The sequence below is a fragment of the Sorex araneus genome, chromosome 2 (genome assembly GCF_027595985.1).
Source record: "Sorex araneus isolate mSorAra2 chromosome 2, mSorAra2.pri, whole genome shotgun sequence".
Lineage (NCBI taxonomy): Eukaryota > Metazoa > Chordata > Mammalia > Eulipotyphla > Soricidae > Sorex > Sorex araneus.
The window spans coordinates 134,121,381-134,139,891 of NC_073303.1; the positions used below are offsets into that span (position 1 = coordinate 134,121,381).

At 49.0% G+C, this 18,511-nt stretch overlaps 1 protein-coding gene across 1 annotated transcript in view; it reads left to right on the forward strand.

The window, feature by feature from the left end:
* Positions 1-2,975: 2,975 nt before the first annotated feature.
* ITGB5 (integrin subunit beta 5) overlaps positions 2,976-18,511 on the forward strand; it is a 129,866-nt gene continuing 114,330 nt past the window's right edge. The window contains exons 1-2 of the mRNA XM_004606660.2: positions 2,976-3,188; positions 17,875-17,960. Of these exons, the coding sequence (XP_004606717.2) occupies positions 3,119-3,188; positions 17,875-17,960 (156 nt within the window). The 5' untranslated portion in view covers positions 2,976-3,118. The remainder of the gene's footprint in view (positions 3,189-17,874; positions 17,961-18,511) is intronic.

An 18,511-nucleotide genomic window follows, 5' to 3' on the forward strand; every position in this document is an offset into this window, starting at 1 on the left:
CATCCTGTTGCTCATCGATTTGTTTGAGTGGGCACCAGTAACGTCTCTCAGTGTGAGACTTATTGTTACTGTTTTTGGCATATCCAATATGCCACGGGTAGCTTGCCAGACTCTGGCTTGCAGGCACAATACTCTGGGTAGCTTGCCCAGCTTTCTGAGAGGGATGGAGGAATCGAACACGGGTCGGCCGCATGAAAGGAGAATGCTCTACTGCTGTGCTATTGCTCCAGCCCAAATTGCTGGTAATTCTGTTAATTTTTTTTGGTTACTAGTCTTATTTATTTTTAGGCTACATGCAGCAGTGTTCAGGCATTCTTCTTGTGTGCTTGGGAGACCACATGCAATGCCGAGGATCAGATCAGGATTGGCCAGGATTAGCAAGACAAGCATCTTACCCCTGCACTATCTCTCTGGTCCTAGAACTAGTTGCATTTTTTTTAAGAATTTTATTTTATTGAATCACCATGTGGAAAATTACAATACTTTCAGGCTTAAGTCTCAGTTATACAATGCTGAAAAAACCATCCCTTCACCAGTGCCCATATCCCACCACCAAAAAAAAAAAAACCAGCACACCTCCCATCCCCCCCGCACCCCCTCCCACCATGTAACTGATAAATTTCACTTTACTTTCCATTTACTATGGTTACATTCAATATTTCAACACAAACCTCACTATTATTGTTAGGAGTACCCCACTAGTCAGACCTGTTGTGAAGAGATGAGAGGTCACGCGGCCACGGTAGAGGTCATGCAGCTGCTAACGCTAATGCAGCCGCATGGTTTTGGATTTCTGTACTTTAGCAACTAGTTGCATTTTAAAACTAAGAAGCAGTATAAATGTCTCTGGATTTCATCGTCCAACCTGGAGAGTAAAACCTAGTCCAACCACAGCCTATCCAGGCCCAGCAGCCCAGAGAGCAGAAATGGCTGATATTCCCCAGGCAGGCAGGGAGGAAGCTCAGGAGAGAGCACTGCCTTGGTCTTCCTGGGGGCGTCATCAGTGCACTTCGAGTTTGCTGTTAGAAAGAGCCAAGCATTGCCTTCAGAGGCATTAGCAAAGGCCTCTCCAAACCGGTTCTGAGACAAAGGAGCAAGGAGAATGTTGCCAGCACTGGGGAGTCAGTGGCTGCCTGCAGGTCTGGGCACGTGTGGTAGGAGCAGAGCCTATCACACCGCAGGTGCTTCTAACAAGGAAGTGCAGACAGAGGTGTGGAGGCGGGGAGGGGGTATTCAAAAGACCACACATCACAGGGTGTAAACTTAGTTTTGATAAACACAAGCTCTTTTTTTGGAGGGTGGCCACACCCTGTCGTGCTCAGGAGCTACTCCTTGTTCAGTGCTGGGGACTGACTTGAGCCTCCTGCATGCAAAATCATTGCTCTAGCCATGGATTTATCTCTCTAACCCAAGTTATAATTTTTATTAATACAAAACTTATCTAGTTTTCAGGACTTGACTCTCAATGCATCTAATCCATCCTCATAGCCCTGTTGGACAGATACCTCTCTTTTTCTGGTGAGTGAGGACTTACTCCTGACTTTGCACTCAAGGAAGTCAGCCCTCCTAAAAGGTTCTCTGTTTTTCCTAGTATAAATGTCCCGCATGTGCCCATTTCCCAGTCAAATCGGTGCTTTACAGTTTGTAAAGAGTGTGTTTGCAGCGTTGAACCCAGGAACCAGGGCTCTTCCTGGCACTGAATCATTTCCCAGCCCTGGGCATCATTTAAAATTATGAGTAGACACATGACACCTCCAGTTCAACCTTTCATTTGTTCTTTTGGGGGTCCTACCTCTGGGTGCTCAGAAGCCATTCCCGGGTCTGTGCTCAGTGGTCACTGCAGGGCCATCCCGGGCAGTGATAGGAACCATAGACGAAGACAGAATAGAACAGGGTCAGCTGCATGCAAGGCAAGTGCCCTGTCTCCTATGCCTCTCCCATCCCCAGCTCGCTTTCATAAATAGCTTCTCCTTATTTATAACATCATTGGTGATCATGCCCTCCCAAGTGTGGATAAGAGTAACCCCAAGACCACTTCCTCAAGGGTCAGAAAGACCCCAGGAAAACCAGAAGCTACCGCTAAAGCACCGATTTGACTGGGAAATGGGCACATGCGGGACATTTATACTAGGAAAAACAGAGAACCTTATAGGAGGGCTGACTTCCTTGAGTGCAAAGTCAGGAGTAAGTCCTGAGCACTGCTGGTGGGGCCCCCAAACTGGAAAACAGCAACCAAAAGTAAATCAATGTACATCCTCAGCAGAAACTCTCTAATCTGGGCAGTTAGAACTACCCCAACAGACCCCCTAGAAGTGTCCTGCTGGCTCCCAGCCAGCAAAGTTGATCACAGGGCCATTTTTTGTTCCCTACTAGTTTTCACTCTTGGACAAGGAGAGCAAGTAACCCTTATGTCTCTGCTTTCTCATTTGCACAAGAATGGGGTCTAGTGAAAGTGGGCGGCTGGTCCTGCGCTCTCTCTTCATCACTAGTTTCTGCTCCTGGCCCTGGCTCCTGCTCCTTGGCCCTGGTTGCCAGTTGCTGCCCACCACGCCGGGCTGCTTCAGAACTAGCTCAGCTAGAAATGAAGAGGCGAACGCCCGGACACCTGATTTTCAGTTTCTCCACTTGTCTTCCCCAAACCCGCCTGCGAATGGAGATGAGGAAAACGCCCAAGAGCTGAATGCCGGCAGTCCGGAGTTTCCCGTGGGAGCACACCGTTACTAGGAAGGCAGTGGGCTAGGAAATGCCCCTCCAGCCCACCGGCACTGGCCCTAGGGCTCCGCCCCTGGGCTCTCCGGGCGCCCAGGTCCCCGGGTCCCCCGCTGCCGCCCCACCCCGCTTCCTAACTCCGAGCGCCCGGGTCCCCCGCGCCCGCGGAGAGCCGCACGGCCGTGCGCTCCGTCGGACGCAGGGGGACGGGCACCTGGGCGGGCCCGGGGCGGGGCGAGCTGGCCGGGCCCGCCCGCCGACACTGCCCGTACGGCTGCTGGCCGAGGGGAGGAGAGAGGAGCAGGGAAAGTGGAGCCGGGCCGGAGGAAGGGGAGGGCGAAGGCGAGGCCGTGCCGAGCGGCGGGGAGATGGTGGCCGCCCCGCCCTGAGCCCCCGGCCCGCCGCCAGCATGCCGCGGGCCCCCGCGCCCCTCTACGCCTGCCTGCTCGGGCTCTGCGCGCTGGTCCCCGGCCTCCCAGGTAAGCCGCCGCGGCCGGCGTCCAGGTGGGCGACAGGCTGGGCTCCCGCCCGCCCGCGCGCCGCCCGCCCGGCACAAAGCGGCCCTTGTGACCGGCCCGGGACGGGCAGGCTGCGGGGAGGCAGGACGGACGCCGCCCGCGCGCCCTTCCCGGCGCGGGACTCCGCTGGGCCGACGCTGGGGCCGACGCCACCCCGAAGGGCTCAACCTTTGGATTGGAGGCTTCAGGACAGCCGGGAGCCTCGCCTCGCTACGGCCGCGCCGGGCCAGCCCTGCCCCTTTAAAATGCAGCCCCAACCCCTGCTTCTAACAAGCCACCACAAGCCCCAGGACCCGCGCCCCGCGCGGAAAACAGCCCCACTTGGGATGGCGCCATCTGGTTCCTCTGCTCGGCTGTATCCCACAATTTACAAACACTCCGCGAAACCCAGCTTTCTGGAAGAGGCCAGGATGGGTGTCCGAAGGCTCTGGTCTCGCGCTTTTTGGCGCGGAGAGGTTACCTGCTCAAAGTTGAACGAGTTGGGGCAGAGCTGGACTTCGCTGCAAGGAGGCTGCAGAGAAAGGATGTTCTGTTTGGCGCAGGGGCTATAGGCTGATGAGCTACCCCCAGCCCACTCCTTCCAAAGTAAGCAGGAAAACTCCCAGTGTTCTTCTTCCGGTAGGAAATAGTGTGCCGGGAAGCTTTCAGCACAGATTTTGCGCGTGCCCTTGTCAGCCTAATCCTCCCCTTTGCCACCCAACACCCCTCCACCCCCAGGAGCCTCATTTTCTTGAAGGCACTGAAGGCTTCTCTCACAGTGGAGGAGGGGTCTGGGCAAACAAAAACCTCCTTTTGGCTCTGATTCAAACTTAATACTGTAACAAGTTTGCTTTTATGGGAAAATAATCACTCCAGAGCTTGGACTAGATTAGTGGTTTCCAAATACACATCTGGCACCCAGGACCCTAGGTTTTCTTCAAGGACCCCCTGGGGATGCAAAGAACAAAAAGGGGCAGTGTCCCACACGCAGGGACCCCTGCTTCCCAAGGATTGTTCTTTCATTTGAAGCTGTCTTTGTCGGTCTGGGTGAAAAACTTTTTTTACTAACTTCTGAGACTCATACAGAAAGGCATAAACGTGTTTCTGGCTGTCTCATCTGCAGTTTGCTCTGTCTCGCTCTTTTCTGGGTGTGTTGTGAGTTTGGGAGCTTCTGAAGGCGAGGACTTCAGAGTTCCCTTACAGCTCAGCCTTCTGTGAATCTAATAAAAATGAGAATGTTTTCAGTTGCAAAGAATTCTTTTGAGTACAGTCGTTTTCCTGTGCCTTGTGGTTTCTCTCCTCTGAGTCCACAGGCATCCCCACAGCTGGTGGAGGCTCCATTTTTCAGACAGGTCCAAGAGTCAAATGAGCTCTTCCTCTCTTGGTGTCCACTGACCTCCAAGCTTTTGGCCCAGTGCCCTTTGTCCCTCCTGCCTCAGCGCAGGTAGCAGGAGCAGAGCATGGAACTGTGGTGATTTATGTTCTTCTGCAATAGGGCTCCCTGTTCCTTATGCTGTGGTCTCCGAGCTCAGCCACTCGCCTCTTCCACCTCCCCGGCACTGGGTCAGCAGAGCAGCTGTAAACTAAGCCCAACACTGGCCTCAGAACAAGGCTGGTCACCTCCCTCTTTTGTGTGTTTGCAGCACCAGGTCCCAGGGCCTCACACATCCAGGGCATGTGCCCCAAGGGGGCTGTTTCCAGGCCGACTTCCTCTCCTTCCCCAGTGCTGCCGACTTGAGACCATGCAGCGCTGGGATTGGACCCCTGTCTCCTGCATGCGAAGCATGCGCTCGGCCCTCGGTGCCTTCCTCCCACCAGGAGTGTGGTGCTGCCCCTGCTGCAGGACCTGAATTGGGTTTGGTCACATTTTATTTGGAAAAGAAACGAAGAACGAGGAGAGCTTGTTGGGGGTGTGGGCCCGTAGTGGAGCCTTGCCTTGCATGTGTGGGGCCCTGGGTTCCATTTCTGGTACTACCAAAAAAAAAAAAAAAAGGAATCCAAACAGCTCTGTTCTTTTCGGTGAGTGCCTACAAATGAGAGTGTTCTCAGTCCTATGGGAGCCCTTCTATGTGGTGGCCTCCTGTTGGCCGCCTGCCCTGCCCACTTCCCACAGCCCAAGATGGGCGGCTGGAATTCGGAGGGGGCCAGCACAGGTTCAGACAGGTCCAGGAAAGGCGAACAGCAGGCTCGGGCCCTCGATTGCTGTTTTCCCTGTGTGTTTAGTTTTGCCCCATCATCCTTGAATTAGGGGGCTTTTAGTCAAGGGGAGAGAGGCAGGGGAGGCAGGGTCTAATTAGCTCTGATTAGTATTCCTCTCCTGCTTGTTCTCCATGCTTATTTAGCTACTGAGGCAACAGGGAATGAAAATATCAAAGTAGTTGGCAAAGGCCCATGTGCCCGCCTGTCCCCCCTGGTAACGGCTTTGCCCCTGTGGCCCCTGGTGGGGAGGCCAGCAGGAGGAGGAGTGGTGGCCGCCCAGCTCTCTTCCATGAGAGCGATCTTTGAGTCTGCGTACCTGGGGTAACGTGGGCTTTTCACAGGTATTCGCACCAGGTGGGTGTATGGCTCTGGCTTCTCGTCTTTGCTTCTGGTTGGAAACCACAGAATGGCCTGAAGACAGTGTGAAGGAGCCTTCGGGCGGTGGCCCCTGCTTGTGAAGGAAGTAAAGGGCGATGCTGCTGAATGCAGGGTCTCATCCCTGGCCACAGTGAGATGTTAGCTCCAAGACAGGCCCCATCCCCCAGTGGGGGGGCCGTGTGGGGCCTGCCCTCTCAGGGGGACCAGCTCCCGAGCCTCCATACACCCACTCTGACCCTTCACAGCTCAGCTCAGGCCGCTCTGCAGAAATCCCTCTGCTGGCTTCCATCAGGCCTGATGAACATGTTCCTGACTTCCTCTGTCCCCACCTCCCCTCCTCCCCGCCTGTCCTGCTCCTGAAGACATCAGCACAGGAGCTTCCTCTCACTCTTCTTCTGTTCCACAAAGGGGCAGCGTCCTGCTCCACCTGCTGCCTGTGGTCTCTCCTCTTGCCTTCTTCTTAGGTCCGTGATGGTTCTTACCTATGTCCGTCTGGCCCAGTGAGGGAGTACAGTGAGGTGAGATGTCCCAAGGGCAGGGCTTTCCTCTGTCTTGCTGAGCACTGTATCCTCTGTGTCTGTGACAGCCAATATATGTTGAATGGATGGATAATCTGGGGGGGGGGGGTGAATGTGATTGGGGGGAGGGCTTGTTCTATCATCACCTCTTGCTACCTTTGACAACTGGCTTTGAAATCAGGGACTACTCAGGCAGGCAGCTTATAGGGCAAAAACATTCTAGGAGAATGAGCACTGTAGCATTGTTGTCCCGTTGTTCATTGATTTACTTGAGCAGGCACCAGTAACGTTTCCATTGTGAGACTTGTTGTTACTGTTTTTGGCATATTGAATACGCCACAGGTACTTCCCAGGTTCTGCCGTGCAGGCAGGATACCCTTGGTAACTTGCCGGGCTCTCCAAGAGGGATGGAGGAATTGAACCCGGGTCAGCCACGTGCAAGGCAAATGCCCTACCCGCTGTGCTATCGCTCCAGTCCAGGAGAATGAGAAACACTGATTTTTTTTTGAGCTGGAATAAGAGAGAGGTCAATTTGTCACCAACCCTGAATTGTCTGCAAGAGGATCTTGAGGCTTGGAGTGGTTACGTGATGTGCACAAGGTCATGTGGCCACTAATTGACAGCACATACCAGGAGCCGTTGATGCCCAATGGCATCCTCTCCTTGTCCCACAGTCCAGCCCCTGGGCCATCTCCTCTGTTAAGCCTTCCCTGCGTTCCCCAGTGGAGCAGAATGCCTTGCCCTCAGGATCATCCTGTCAGAGGTCACAAAAGTCTGTTTACTGGCCCTGCTGGCTTTCCCGGCTCTTGTTCTCTTCCAGCTCTGATGCACCCACAATGGCTGGTACTCAGTTGGGCAGCCTCCACTACTAGGGTTACAGTGATCCTTTTTGTCGTTGCTGCCGTGAGGCCACACCCAACAATCATTGGGGGGGTTCTCCTGGCTCTGTGCTCTGGGGTCACCCTGGCATTCCTGAAGGACCATGCATTTTATTGCCCAGGACTGAGCTGAGGCCTCCTGCATGCATTGGTGTGCTCAGCCCATTGAGCTCTCTCTGGATCCTCAGGGGGGTTAAAAAAAAGAAAACAGAACTAAACACAAACCTTAACTTTAAGGCTGGGGAGATAGTACAGTGAGTAGAGCTTTTGTCTTGCATGTGACCAACCTGGGTTTAATCCTCAGTACCACATATGGTTCCTTTCCTTTCACACCAGTAGGAGTAATCCCTGAGCACAGAGCCAGGAGCAACCTGGGTGTGGCCTAAAATCAAAAGAAAACAAAAATGTTCAATTTTCAAGACATTGACTGGGAATATGACTCAACTGCTCACCAAGTGGTGGAGCCCAGCATGTGCCAGGCCCTACATTACATCTCAGCACTGTATGCTTCCCCCCACCCTGGCCCCTGTAGTACCCACTGTAGCCCTTTGGCCTCAAACACTGCCAGGCAGAGCACTGAACTGGAGCACTGCAAGAAGTAACTGGCCCCTCCTTCCTGCAGCCTCCTAGGTGTGATCCCTGTTAGATCATTTTAAACTTTTAGAGTACATTTAAAATTACAGAATGATGATGATAGTGCCATTTTCATTAGCTTGTGTCCATCTTTGTCTGTTGTTTTTTTTCATCGGTTGGCTACATTGGTTATTGAGCCACGCAGATGTGGTCCTGTGGGTAGAGACTGTTCTATGTGACTGGTCTTTGCATGTACTTATATCCTTCTGATCAGGATCTCTGCCAAGACCTCATAGTGCTTTGAGTTGACATGTCCCCTTGGGCTTCTCTTGGCTGTGAGTGTGTCAGCCTGTCCTTGCTTCTGATGACCAGGACAGTCAGGAGATGGCTTATTGGCCGTTCCTGGACTGTGATTGTTTAGTGGGATTAATCTTCATGATACAGCGGGAGCCATGAGAATGGAAAGAGAGCTCGGGGGTAAGGCTCTTGCCATATATATCCCTCCCCCAGTTTTTGCACTGTTGGTGGTGAGGAGTTCGGTCACTCCTGGTGGTGCTCAGGAGATGTTTCCTGGCTCGAGCACCTTCCATCTAGCTCTCTGGCCTTCTTTCCCACTTTAATTAAAGGCCAGCACTATAACTTCTTGCCTTCTATTTTGCTTTATTTACTTGGTAGTGCTCAGAGCTTACTCCTGATTTTGTGCTCAGGGTAACTCCTGGTGGGGCTCAGAGGACCATATGTTGTGCGAAAGATTGAACCTGGGTTGATGCAAACTGCAAGACAAGCTCCTCCCTTCCCTGCTCTACCATCTCTCCAGCCCCTTTTCTCTAACTTCACAGCCCAGTAGTGGAAACGTCCCATCAATGTATATGGAGCATGATGAGCTTGTTCTTTAGTTTTAAGGGCCACTCCTGGTGGTGCTGGGGTGCCCAGGGCCACTCCCAGCCATTTCTGCCTGGCAGTGCTCAGCCCTGGGGCCATCTCAGCTGCTCAGAGTTGCATTGTTTCTTCCTGTCGTGTAATATCTCAGCCTATGAACTGATGTTTCAAAAGTGCAAGTCTCACCTGTTAAGCTGATGTTGAGTGTTGGCCAGAGTGTGGTGTCCCTAGTTGCAGCCTGAGATGGGGTCGGGCTGGTCCACCCTTCCCAGAATATATTCATGTTGTCTGGCAGCATCTTCAGACCAGTGACTCATTCTTGACCCTCTACTCAAAATATTTTGACAGGGGCTGGAGCGATAGCACAGCGGGTTGGGCGTTTGCCTTGCACGCGGCCGACCCGGGTTCAAATCCCAGCATCCCATATGGTCCCCTGAGCACCGCCAGGAATAATTCCTGAGTGTAGAACCAGGAGTAACCCCTGTGCATCGCCGGGTGTGACCCAAAAAGCAAATATATATATATATATATATATATATATATATATATATATATATATATATATATATATATTGACAGTTGTCCAAGAAGCCTGGTTAAAGGCATGGGGAAAACACATTTGAAAAACATTTTGCAAGAATAATGAAGTGGGGCCAGACAGAGTACAGATGTTAAGGCACTTGCCTTCCGTGTGGCCACTTTGACTGACCTTGGTTTGGTTACCTGCATGGCAAGTGGTCTCCTGAGCACCACCAGGTGTGACCCCAAAACCCCCAGTCAAGAAAAGAATAATGAGATGTTTTTACTAACATTTCTCTTTAAAATAATGGCTAGAACATGATCCAGAATCATATTTTTTCAGTGAAGTGCCAGCCCTGACATTACCTGCAAGAAGATCCTGATCTCATGTTCCCTGTGTCCTTAAAATGGGGAATAGTCTGCTCCCTACTTGCTCCCTCCCCTCTCCTCAGTATCCCACTTACCTTGGCCACGCCCTGTCCCCTCTCCAGGCAGGCAATTCCAACTTTGGACCCACTCTCAGGATTCCACCCAGTGTTTTTAAATTAGGAAATTCCAGCCGCTCCAGGAACTGTTCTCTGACCCTAGACACTTGTGAGTGCACAGAAGTGGAGAGAGGCTGCAGAGTGGGGAGGCCAGCCTGGAGCCTCTGCAGGTTTCTATCCTGTGGGTGGAGGGTCTGGGTGGGGCTTCGGGGGCTGGCAGGGTTCGGCTGGCAGGACTGCTCCAGAGAGGCATTTCCTGTCCGTGAAGGAATGATGGGGTGCATCCATGGCTGCATGGAGTGGACTGTTGTAAGGGGTGAGTGGATGAGTGTTGGAAGGAGAGCGTATTCTCAGTGGACATCTTGCCATAAATGCCCAGGTCCATGCAAGGTTGATGGCCATGGGGCTGAGCTGGGAGCCTCACCCTGCAAACGGCAACTCAGGAAAGATTTGGCTGGTCTGCACCATATGCGCCCGTTTCCATGCCCAGGACCCAGTGCCCTGACTCTGCTGAGCTCCAGCAGTTTGGCTTTTTATTCATTGCTTCCTTCCTTTCAGTGTTCATGGGTGCTAGGTGACTCATCCAGCCTATCCCCAACTCTGTGAAATATTAATAGGTGGAGGGGAGAGCAGTCAGAGCCAACATCTGGCCTGCGGATGTTTGTCCACATGGGCCCATGCCCGGAGGTCACCTCTGTCTCTCCCCTGCCCCCCGTACCTGGCTGGCTGAGCTCCCCTGATGATGGCCAGGCTCATGTCCCTCTTGTGGTCCTCAGCTGGAGCCTGGCTGTCAGAACTGCTTTGTGCCACGTTCCCTTCCTCTGAGATGTTCGACAGGACTTTTTAGGACTCACTGAGCATTTGGAGGACTGCTTGGCTCTTGTGTGTGGATGTGTCATCATCAGAGAGGTGATTAGTAAGGCTGGGACTCGAGATGGGCAACTGTTCATAGTTTCTTACCAGATGCCGGTCACTTCCTCGGATACTCGGCCAGTGTTGGGTCCAAGGCCGTTTTGAGCTGACACAGCAGACTGGAGCCTGGCCAGAGTTGGGTCAGAATGGAGGAGCCTGTAGCCCTGGGTCCAGTGTGGAAGTCGAGAGACAGGGAGGCAGCCTGCCCGTGTTCCTTCCTGATCCCAGCAGCTGGTGCTGGGTGTCCCCCAGAGGGGCCTGGAGCTCACTGTGCCCACTCTCCTGAATATGGGGTGAAGTCAGGAGTTCTGTACAGGGGTTCCATGTGGGCACCTGCTGGCAAGGTCTTCTCTGATGGCTTTTGCTTTTGGGGAGGGGCCACAACTGGTGGCGCTCAGAGTTTACTTCTGGTTCTGTGGTCACTTCAGGGGTCACTCCTGTTGGTGCTTAGTGGACCCTACATTTGTGGTGTCAGGGGTAGAATCTGGGCCAGTCATGTACAAGGCAAGTGCCCTACCCTCTGTACTATATCTCCAGTCCCCAGCTGTCATTCTTATCCTAAGTAGTAGTTTTCCCTCCAGAGTTCTTGGGGTGACAGAGTTCAGCCTCCTTTGTCACCCAGTTTATGTAGATTTATCCTGCTGGTGACAAAGGTGAAGCAGGGAGTGAAAATGAGCTTATTAGGGAAATATTAGTGCTTCTTGATGTCTTACAATTACATTAGGGTGTTCAGTGCTGCTGGCAACAATCCCAGCAGTGCTATGTGCAGTCCATTCACTCTTCCTTATTAGTCTATTAAGCCCACTGTGGTCTGTGTGTCCTTTCTGGGGCAGCTGAGGCTGGGGTCCTCTATATCCAGTGTGCCTATGTCCAGTGTGCCTCCAGGACATGATCTGGAGAGACCGGGGTTTTATTGTGCCATGAGGACCATGCACAATCATTTCCTAATTTTCATGAGGAGAGATAACAAGTGCTGGGCCAGAACGGTAGTACAGTTGGCACTTGCACATGGCCAGCCAAGGTCCAATGCCTGGTTCCCCATATGGTCCTCCTGAGCCCACCAGGAGTGATTCTGTAGTGCAGAATCAGGAGTCAGCCCTGAGCACTACTGGATGTGGCACCCCTAACCCTTTTCTCACCTCCCCCTGCACAAAAAAGAGACACCAGGTGTTCCTGCTGGTCCAAAGTGAGCTAGGCCGAGAGTTTCCAAGGGAGGGTATGAAGGATGATACATTTCACTAAGGCTGTGGCTGCTATGGGGCTCTTTGGATATTGGTATGGGGGCAAAGAGAGAGAATGGTGGGTTCAACCTCACTTTAAGCACCTTAATTGTGCTTAATCTCAAGAAGCCTCTTAATGATGGAGAGGAGTTGAGGTAGGGGACTGGGGTTTTTTTTTTTTAGCTTTAGAGGGCTTTGGGGGCACACCCAGAGGTGTTCAGGGGTTAGTTCTGACTGGGGGATATACTTAGACTCAGAGTGACCTATGTCAGCTCATTGGACCTTAGGCAGTGCTGAGGATTTAAACTGTGTTGACGACATGCAAGGCAGGGGCTTCAACCCTATGCTATCTCCCGTATAAGTAACTTTTAGATTTGAATAAGAAGGTTTTATTTCTCATCTTATTTTCTGCTCAGGTTTTTTTGTTTTGTTTTGTTTTTTGTTTTTGGGTCACACCCAGCAATGCACAGGGGTTACTCCTGGCTCTTCACTCAGGAATTACCCCTGGCGGTGCTCAGGGGACCATATGGGATGCTGGGATTCGAACCCGGGTCGGCCGCGTGCAAGGCAAATGCCCTACCCGTTGTGCTATTGCTCCAGCCCTTCTGCTCAGTTTTTAAAAAATTAAACGTGGTGTTGAGTTTGTTCAAATGCCTTTTTGTGACCTACTGAGACAATGACATGACTTCTGTTTATCCTCCCAGTGGATACTCTGTCTCCTGCAGGGCTCCTAGGATGCTGGGCTGCAGTCTCTGCAGAGGCTGTGCTGGCTTCTCTAGTGCACCAAGGACTCTGATGCCATCTTATCCTATAAAGAAGGGTTTCCTTTCTTCTGCAAGAGCAAGGTGAACTGTTCTTTCTTTCCTTTTATTACTAGGATGAGTTTAAAACATTTTTTTTGACTGGACTAAGTTTAAAGGATCCATATTCCTCCTTAATGTGCACGTGCATGTGTGCATGTGTGTGTGTGTGTGTGTGTGTGTGTGTGTGTGTGTGTAAAAAGCAGATTTTATTTGGAAGAAGCACACTCAAGAGGGAATGTGGGTTTCTTCAGAGGACAGAGGGAGCCCCACTACACATTCCAGCATTAAAGTATGAAAGTTCACATCCCAAGAACGGAGATGTAGGCAATGTGTGCTCGGGCAGCACATATGCGACTTTCTTTGTTCAAGTTGGCTTTTATAGGATTTCTCTCATCCTGCCCCATATGGAGATTTCTATCTAGGTAGATTCTGCTAGGGTGGTTGCCAAGGCAAAGAATTGGGAGTAATTGATGGTCTTCTCCCTTTTATTGGGGGGGGGGTAGTTGTGGAAGGATATACCTAGCAATGCTCAGGGGTTACTCGTGGCTTTGTGCTCAGGAATTACTCCTGGTGATGATTAGGAGGACCATATGGGATGCCGGGGGTGGAACCTAGAACCAGTTGGCCACATGCAAGACTCACTGGCGCCTGGTGGTCTTCTTTGATATTTTTTTCCTTTGTTCCTGCTGGACCTTCTTGGGTGGGAGGTAGGGGTGGGGTCCAGCCTCCTTTTGGTCTGTGCTGGTACCAGGTAAAGGTCTTATCAGGTCTTAGTTCCTATGAACAGGGGGTGAATTTTTGCAGCCTTGGGACTATTGATTTTATAACTTCCCAGGAATTCATTGTCACACAGGGGCCCTTTCCCATCTACCTGCCTTCCTGCTTCATATCCCGCCTCCCCCCCACCCCCCCGCTAGAGATTTAACCACCGTAAATCTTTATGGGAAAAGTGAGTAGTGAGTGAAGGTAATCTTTTGAAGTTTCTTCATGTTGACAAAAGGATGGTAGACCCTGCCTGCATAAGGGGGGAAACCTTATAGCCACCTTAGTTTTAATGGGGCCCAGGCAATGATTAATTGGGTTTTAGAGTTGTCAGTTTGAAAAGTCTGAAGAGAGAGAATAATATGATTAGAAGGCCTTTTTCTCTGTTCTTATAAGGGCAGAATGGTTTGCTGATGTGTCCCACAAACATGCCAAATCCCTGCAGAAAGATGGCACAGAACCTCATGACAATAATTTCTCCCAATGTCAAAGGGCTAAATGTACTAATTAAGAGACACAGAGTGACAGAATGGATTAGAAAATTGAACCCAACATTCTGCTGCCTGCAAGAAAGACATATGAACAGTCGGAGCAACACCACAAACTGAGTCAAAGGTTAGAAGACAATTCTTCAAGCAAACAATCCCTGAAAAAGGCCAGGGTGGCCATACTAGTATTAAACTAGTATCAGACTTCAGGATGAAAAAGGTTGTGACAGATAGGGTAAGTTGAACCCTATGAGGAATCAGCAAAATACTTAAAACAACAGCTAATAGGCTTGAAGAAAGACATTGATAGCAACACAATACTAGTTTGAGATGTTAGCACTGCCTTGTCACCTCTTAATAGATCATGTAGATTAAAGCTCAGCAAGGGAATATGTTATCTGAAGAAAGAAATGGAAGAGAGGGGGTTAGTAGATACATGGCCTTTCAACCTCAAAAGACTGAATATGCATTCTTCTCCAATGCACATAGGATATTCTCCAGGAATCACATGCTGGGACACCAAATACCTCCGCAAAGTCAAAAGCATAGAAATCATGTCAATTATCTTCTCAGACCAGAAGTAGGAGTGAAAATAGGAGTTAAATCACAAAAAGAAATGGAAAAACAAATCAAACACCTTGAAATTAAATAACTCATTGCTGAACAACCAGTGAGTCAGAGAGGAAGTCAATGAGGAAATTAAAAGATTCATGAAAATAAACAAGAATGAGGACACTACCTATCAGAACTTGTGGAATATATCAAAGGGGGTGCTAAGAGGAAAGTTCATTGCTAAGCAAGCATACATCAGGAAAGAAGAAAGGGCCCAAGCTACTTATGAGTACCTTGACTGCCCACCTTAAGAAAATGGAAAACAGCCAACAAAAGGAGCCCAATACTGGCAGGAAGAAGGAAATAATAAAACTGAGAGCAGAAATTAATGAGCTAGAATCCCCCAAAAACCGATTTGATAGATTAATGAAACCAAGAGCTGGTTCTTTTTTTTAAAAAAAAAAAAAGAACAAGACTGATAAACCACTACCAAGATTCACAAAAAGAAAAAGAATCCTAGTAAATCAAATGAGAAATGAAGAGAAGACGTCACAAAAGACACCAGAGAAATTCAAAGGATCATCAGAGATCATATTGAAAATCTTTATGCCATGAAATGAGAGAACCTAGAATAAATGGATATATTTCTTGACTCCTGTAACCTCCCAAGGCTGAGCCAAGAGCATTTGGAATACCTGAACAGAGCTTTCACTATTGAAGAAATTGAAATGGTAATCAAAAAGCTCAGCCCAGATAGATTCACTAGTGAATTCTTTCAAACACTTAAAGAGAACCTACTGCCAATCCTTTTCACTTCTTCCAGGAAATTGAAGAAACAAAAACACACCGAAACAGTTTCCACTAAGCAGACATCACCCGGATACCAAAAGCAGACAGAGACACCATAGTAAAAATAATTACAGGCCAGTATCCTTGATGAACACAGATGCAAAGGTCCTCAACAACAAAAATAGAATCCAACAGTTCATCCAAAAGTTCACACACCATGACCTGGGATTCATCCCAGGAATGCAAGGACAGTTTAACATATCCAAGTCAATGATATAATTCACAATATCAGTGAACAGAGTATCATGCTGAGTGAATTGAGTCAGAAGGAGAGAGACAAATAGAATAATTGCACTCATTCATGGAATATATACATGTATATATAATATATATATACATATATATATATAATCAGTATGTGAATAATACCCAAAGACAGTAGAAACAAGGTTTAGGAGAACGGGTCCCAAGTTGGAAACTTGCCATAAATGGGGAAGGGGAGTGCAGTTAGATCAAAGAAGAGACCACTGTGACAAAGATAGTTGGAAATTATCACTCTGGACAAGAACTGAGTGCTGAAAGGAAGTAAAGCGATATGCGCGATACCCTTTCAGTAACAGTATTGCAACTATAGTACCTAAAAGGAAAATGAGAGAGAGAAAGAGAGAAGAAGGAAGGAAGAAAAGTGTCTACCCATAGAGGCAGGCTGCAGGGCCAGCGGGGGTTGGGGGCAGGTGGGAGAAAAACTGGGGACATTGGTGGCGGGAAATGTGAACTGGTGAAATAATGGGTTTTGGAACACTGTATGAATGAAATGCAATCATGAACATCTTTATAACCATCTATCTCATGGTGATTTAATAAACAAAGTTTTAAAAGGGGGCCCTGCCATATAGAAGTTCAAAGGATTAAGTTGAAATTTTGCTCTTGGAGCTACTCTGTCTCTGAGAAGGGCTATAAGTAAGAGGGAAAGTTGTGACTTGGAGGTTTTTTGACATAAATTTCCTAATATCCTTTTAAGGGTGTGATTGAATTTCTCCACCTTTCCTGATGATTTGGATGCCAGTCCACCTGGAATTGACAATCTTCAGAACAGAGTCTAAACCCTGGGTAACTTTAGAAGTAAAAGTAGTCCAGCTGTCACTCTGGAGTGATCTAAGTAAGCCTGAAGTATAGATTATTTCATTAAGTAACACCTTGGACACTTCTCTGGCTTTGTCGGTAAGGGTTGGAAAGACCTCTACCCATCCAGTGAAGGTGATAAGAACCAATAGATAGATATTTACGTCCTGAGCATTTAGGCACCTACAGAGGTGATTGAATAAAATGTATTCTGGTAAGCCTGATTTAAAAGATAACCCTTGGTTAATCCAGATATAATCAGGTTTTCTGATGTAGCAACCTAGTTCATAAAGGGACTTGAAAAGCTGCAAATGCTATCATTAGTCTGGCCAGGTTAGTGGAAGCCAGAGCATTACCAGGGGGAACTTCAGCTCAAAAGGCAGAATTAACTGCCCTCACTTATGTCTGCATATTGGCTGAAGAACTGAGTGTAATCAGCTACACTAATTCTAAATATGCTTTCTTAGTCTTACATGTGCATGTGACAATTTGGAAGGAACAAGAATTTCTAACAGCTAAAATTGTCCAATAAAGCTTGGGGAGGAAATTCTAAAACTATTGGAGGCAGGGCAGTCCTCCAAAGAAATAACAGTAATGCATCGCAGAGGCCATCAAAAAGGATATACCGAAATATTTAAAAGAAACCATCAAACAGGCATTGTATTAAAAAAACAGCTCTTAATTCTTTTTTCTTTCTTTTTTTTAAATTTTATTGAATCACCATGAGATAGTTACAAGCTTTCGTGTTTGGGTTACAATCACACAATAGTCAAACACCCGTCCCTCTAACCAGTGCACATTCCCCACCACCAATATCCCCGGTATACTCCTCCTTTCCCACCCTTGCCCTGCCTCCATGGCAGACTTTAGGGACTTCTTACCTCTCTCTTTTTCTCCCATTCCTTTCTCCCCTAGGCTTAAAAAAGTTTTAAGAGCAGTGAAAACTCTTGTTCCATTGTGGGACTAATACCCCATACAGAGAATATTTCCTCGACGCCAGAATACCATGAAGAACAAGGTTAGGCATTGGAACAAAGTTTTCAAAAGGAAATTAATGTATGGTTTGTCAGACAAGGAAAACTGCTTATTCCTCGACCTGCACTGTGGAAAATTTTTAAGGGATCACATGAGATTTCCCACCTAGGAAGCGATGCTTTAACAGCAGTAGTGAAAACTGCCTTCCCTGAGAAGAGGCTGAACAAGGCAGTAGAGAAGTAACTCGGAGCTGTGCCTTATGTGCCACTAACGAACCTAGTGGGAATCCTAGGCCTCTGCTCCTGGCACAACCTGTCTGAGATCGAGGAACTTATCCAGGGGAGGATTGGCAGCTTGACTTCGATAATTTGTTTTTTGGAAGGGGTGCATGCTGTTTGGGGAGAAGGAGGTAAACCTTTTCATGGGGTGGCTGGTACAGAACTTCTTGCTTTGGAAATGTGCCGTATTCAGCTGTGAGTCTGAATCACAATTAGCCCAAAAAGCAACACTCTTCCTAAGACCCTTTTTCAAAAAGAGAGTGACTGTTCCCCAACCTCATTCAAAGCCTCATTCATAAGACCAAGGGCTAATGAGGCATCTTGATCTTCCTTTGCAGGTCTCAACATCTGCTCTAGTGGAAGTGCCACATCGTGTGAAGAATGTCTGCTCATCCACCCCAAGTGTGCCTGGTGCTCCAAAGAGGTATGTGGGGGTGGCCCCATGGCACTGCAGGCCCTGGAGAAGCATGTGAGGGTTCTTTCTCCCAGGGTGATGGCCTGCCGGAAGTTGCATTGTATGTCCCAAGTTAAGTTGGCTCTCTAAGCACTGGGGAAGGCTTTAACCCTGCTCTAGGGAAATGCAGAATTAAACCTTCTGTGATGCTTGCATACTTTCCTGCTGCTCTGATTAAAGACCCTGTGTGATCCTCATACCCTGGTTCACAGCATGCCGCTGTGTGGCATGTGAGTGGGTGCTACTCACCCTACGGTGCTTCCTGGAGGTGACAGATTGTGCATTGGCCTTCATGGAATGATATTATTAACAACTGTCTTTCATCAGGATTAAGTTCTTCTTGTTCTTCAGCCCTTAGAGGAAGGGATGGATGTTTGGGGTGATAGGAGGCTTATTGGAATATAAATAAGCTTGGAGGGCAAATTGGGTCTCTAATTGATCAACTTCTGAAATCCCTGTCTTGGAATTTTCTGGGTCATTTGCTTTTTACAGGCCCACACCCACTGGTGCTGGAGGTGGGG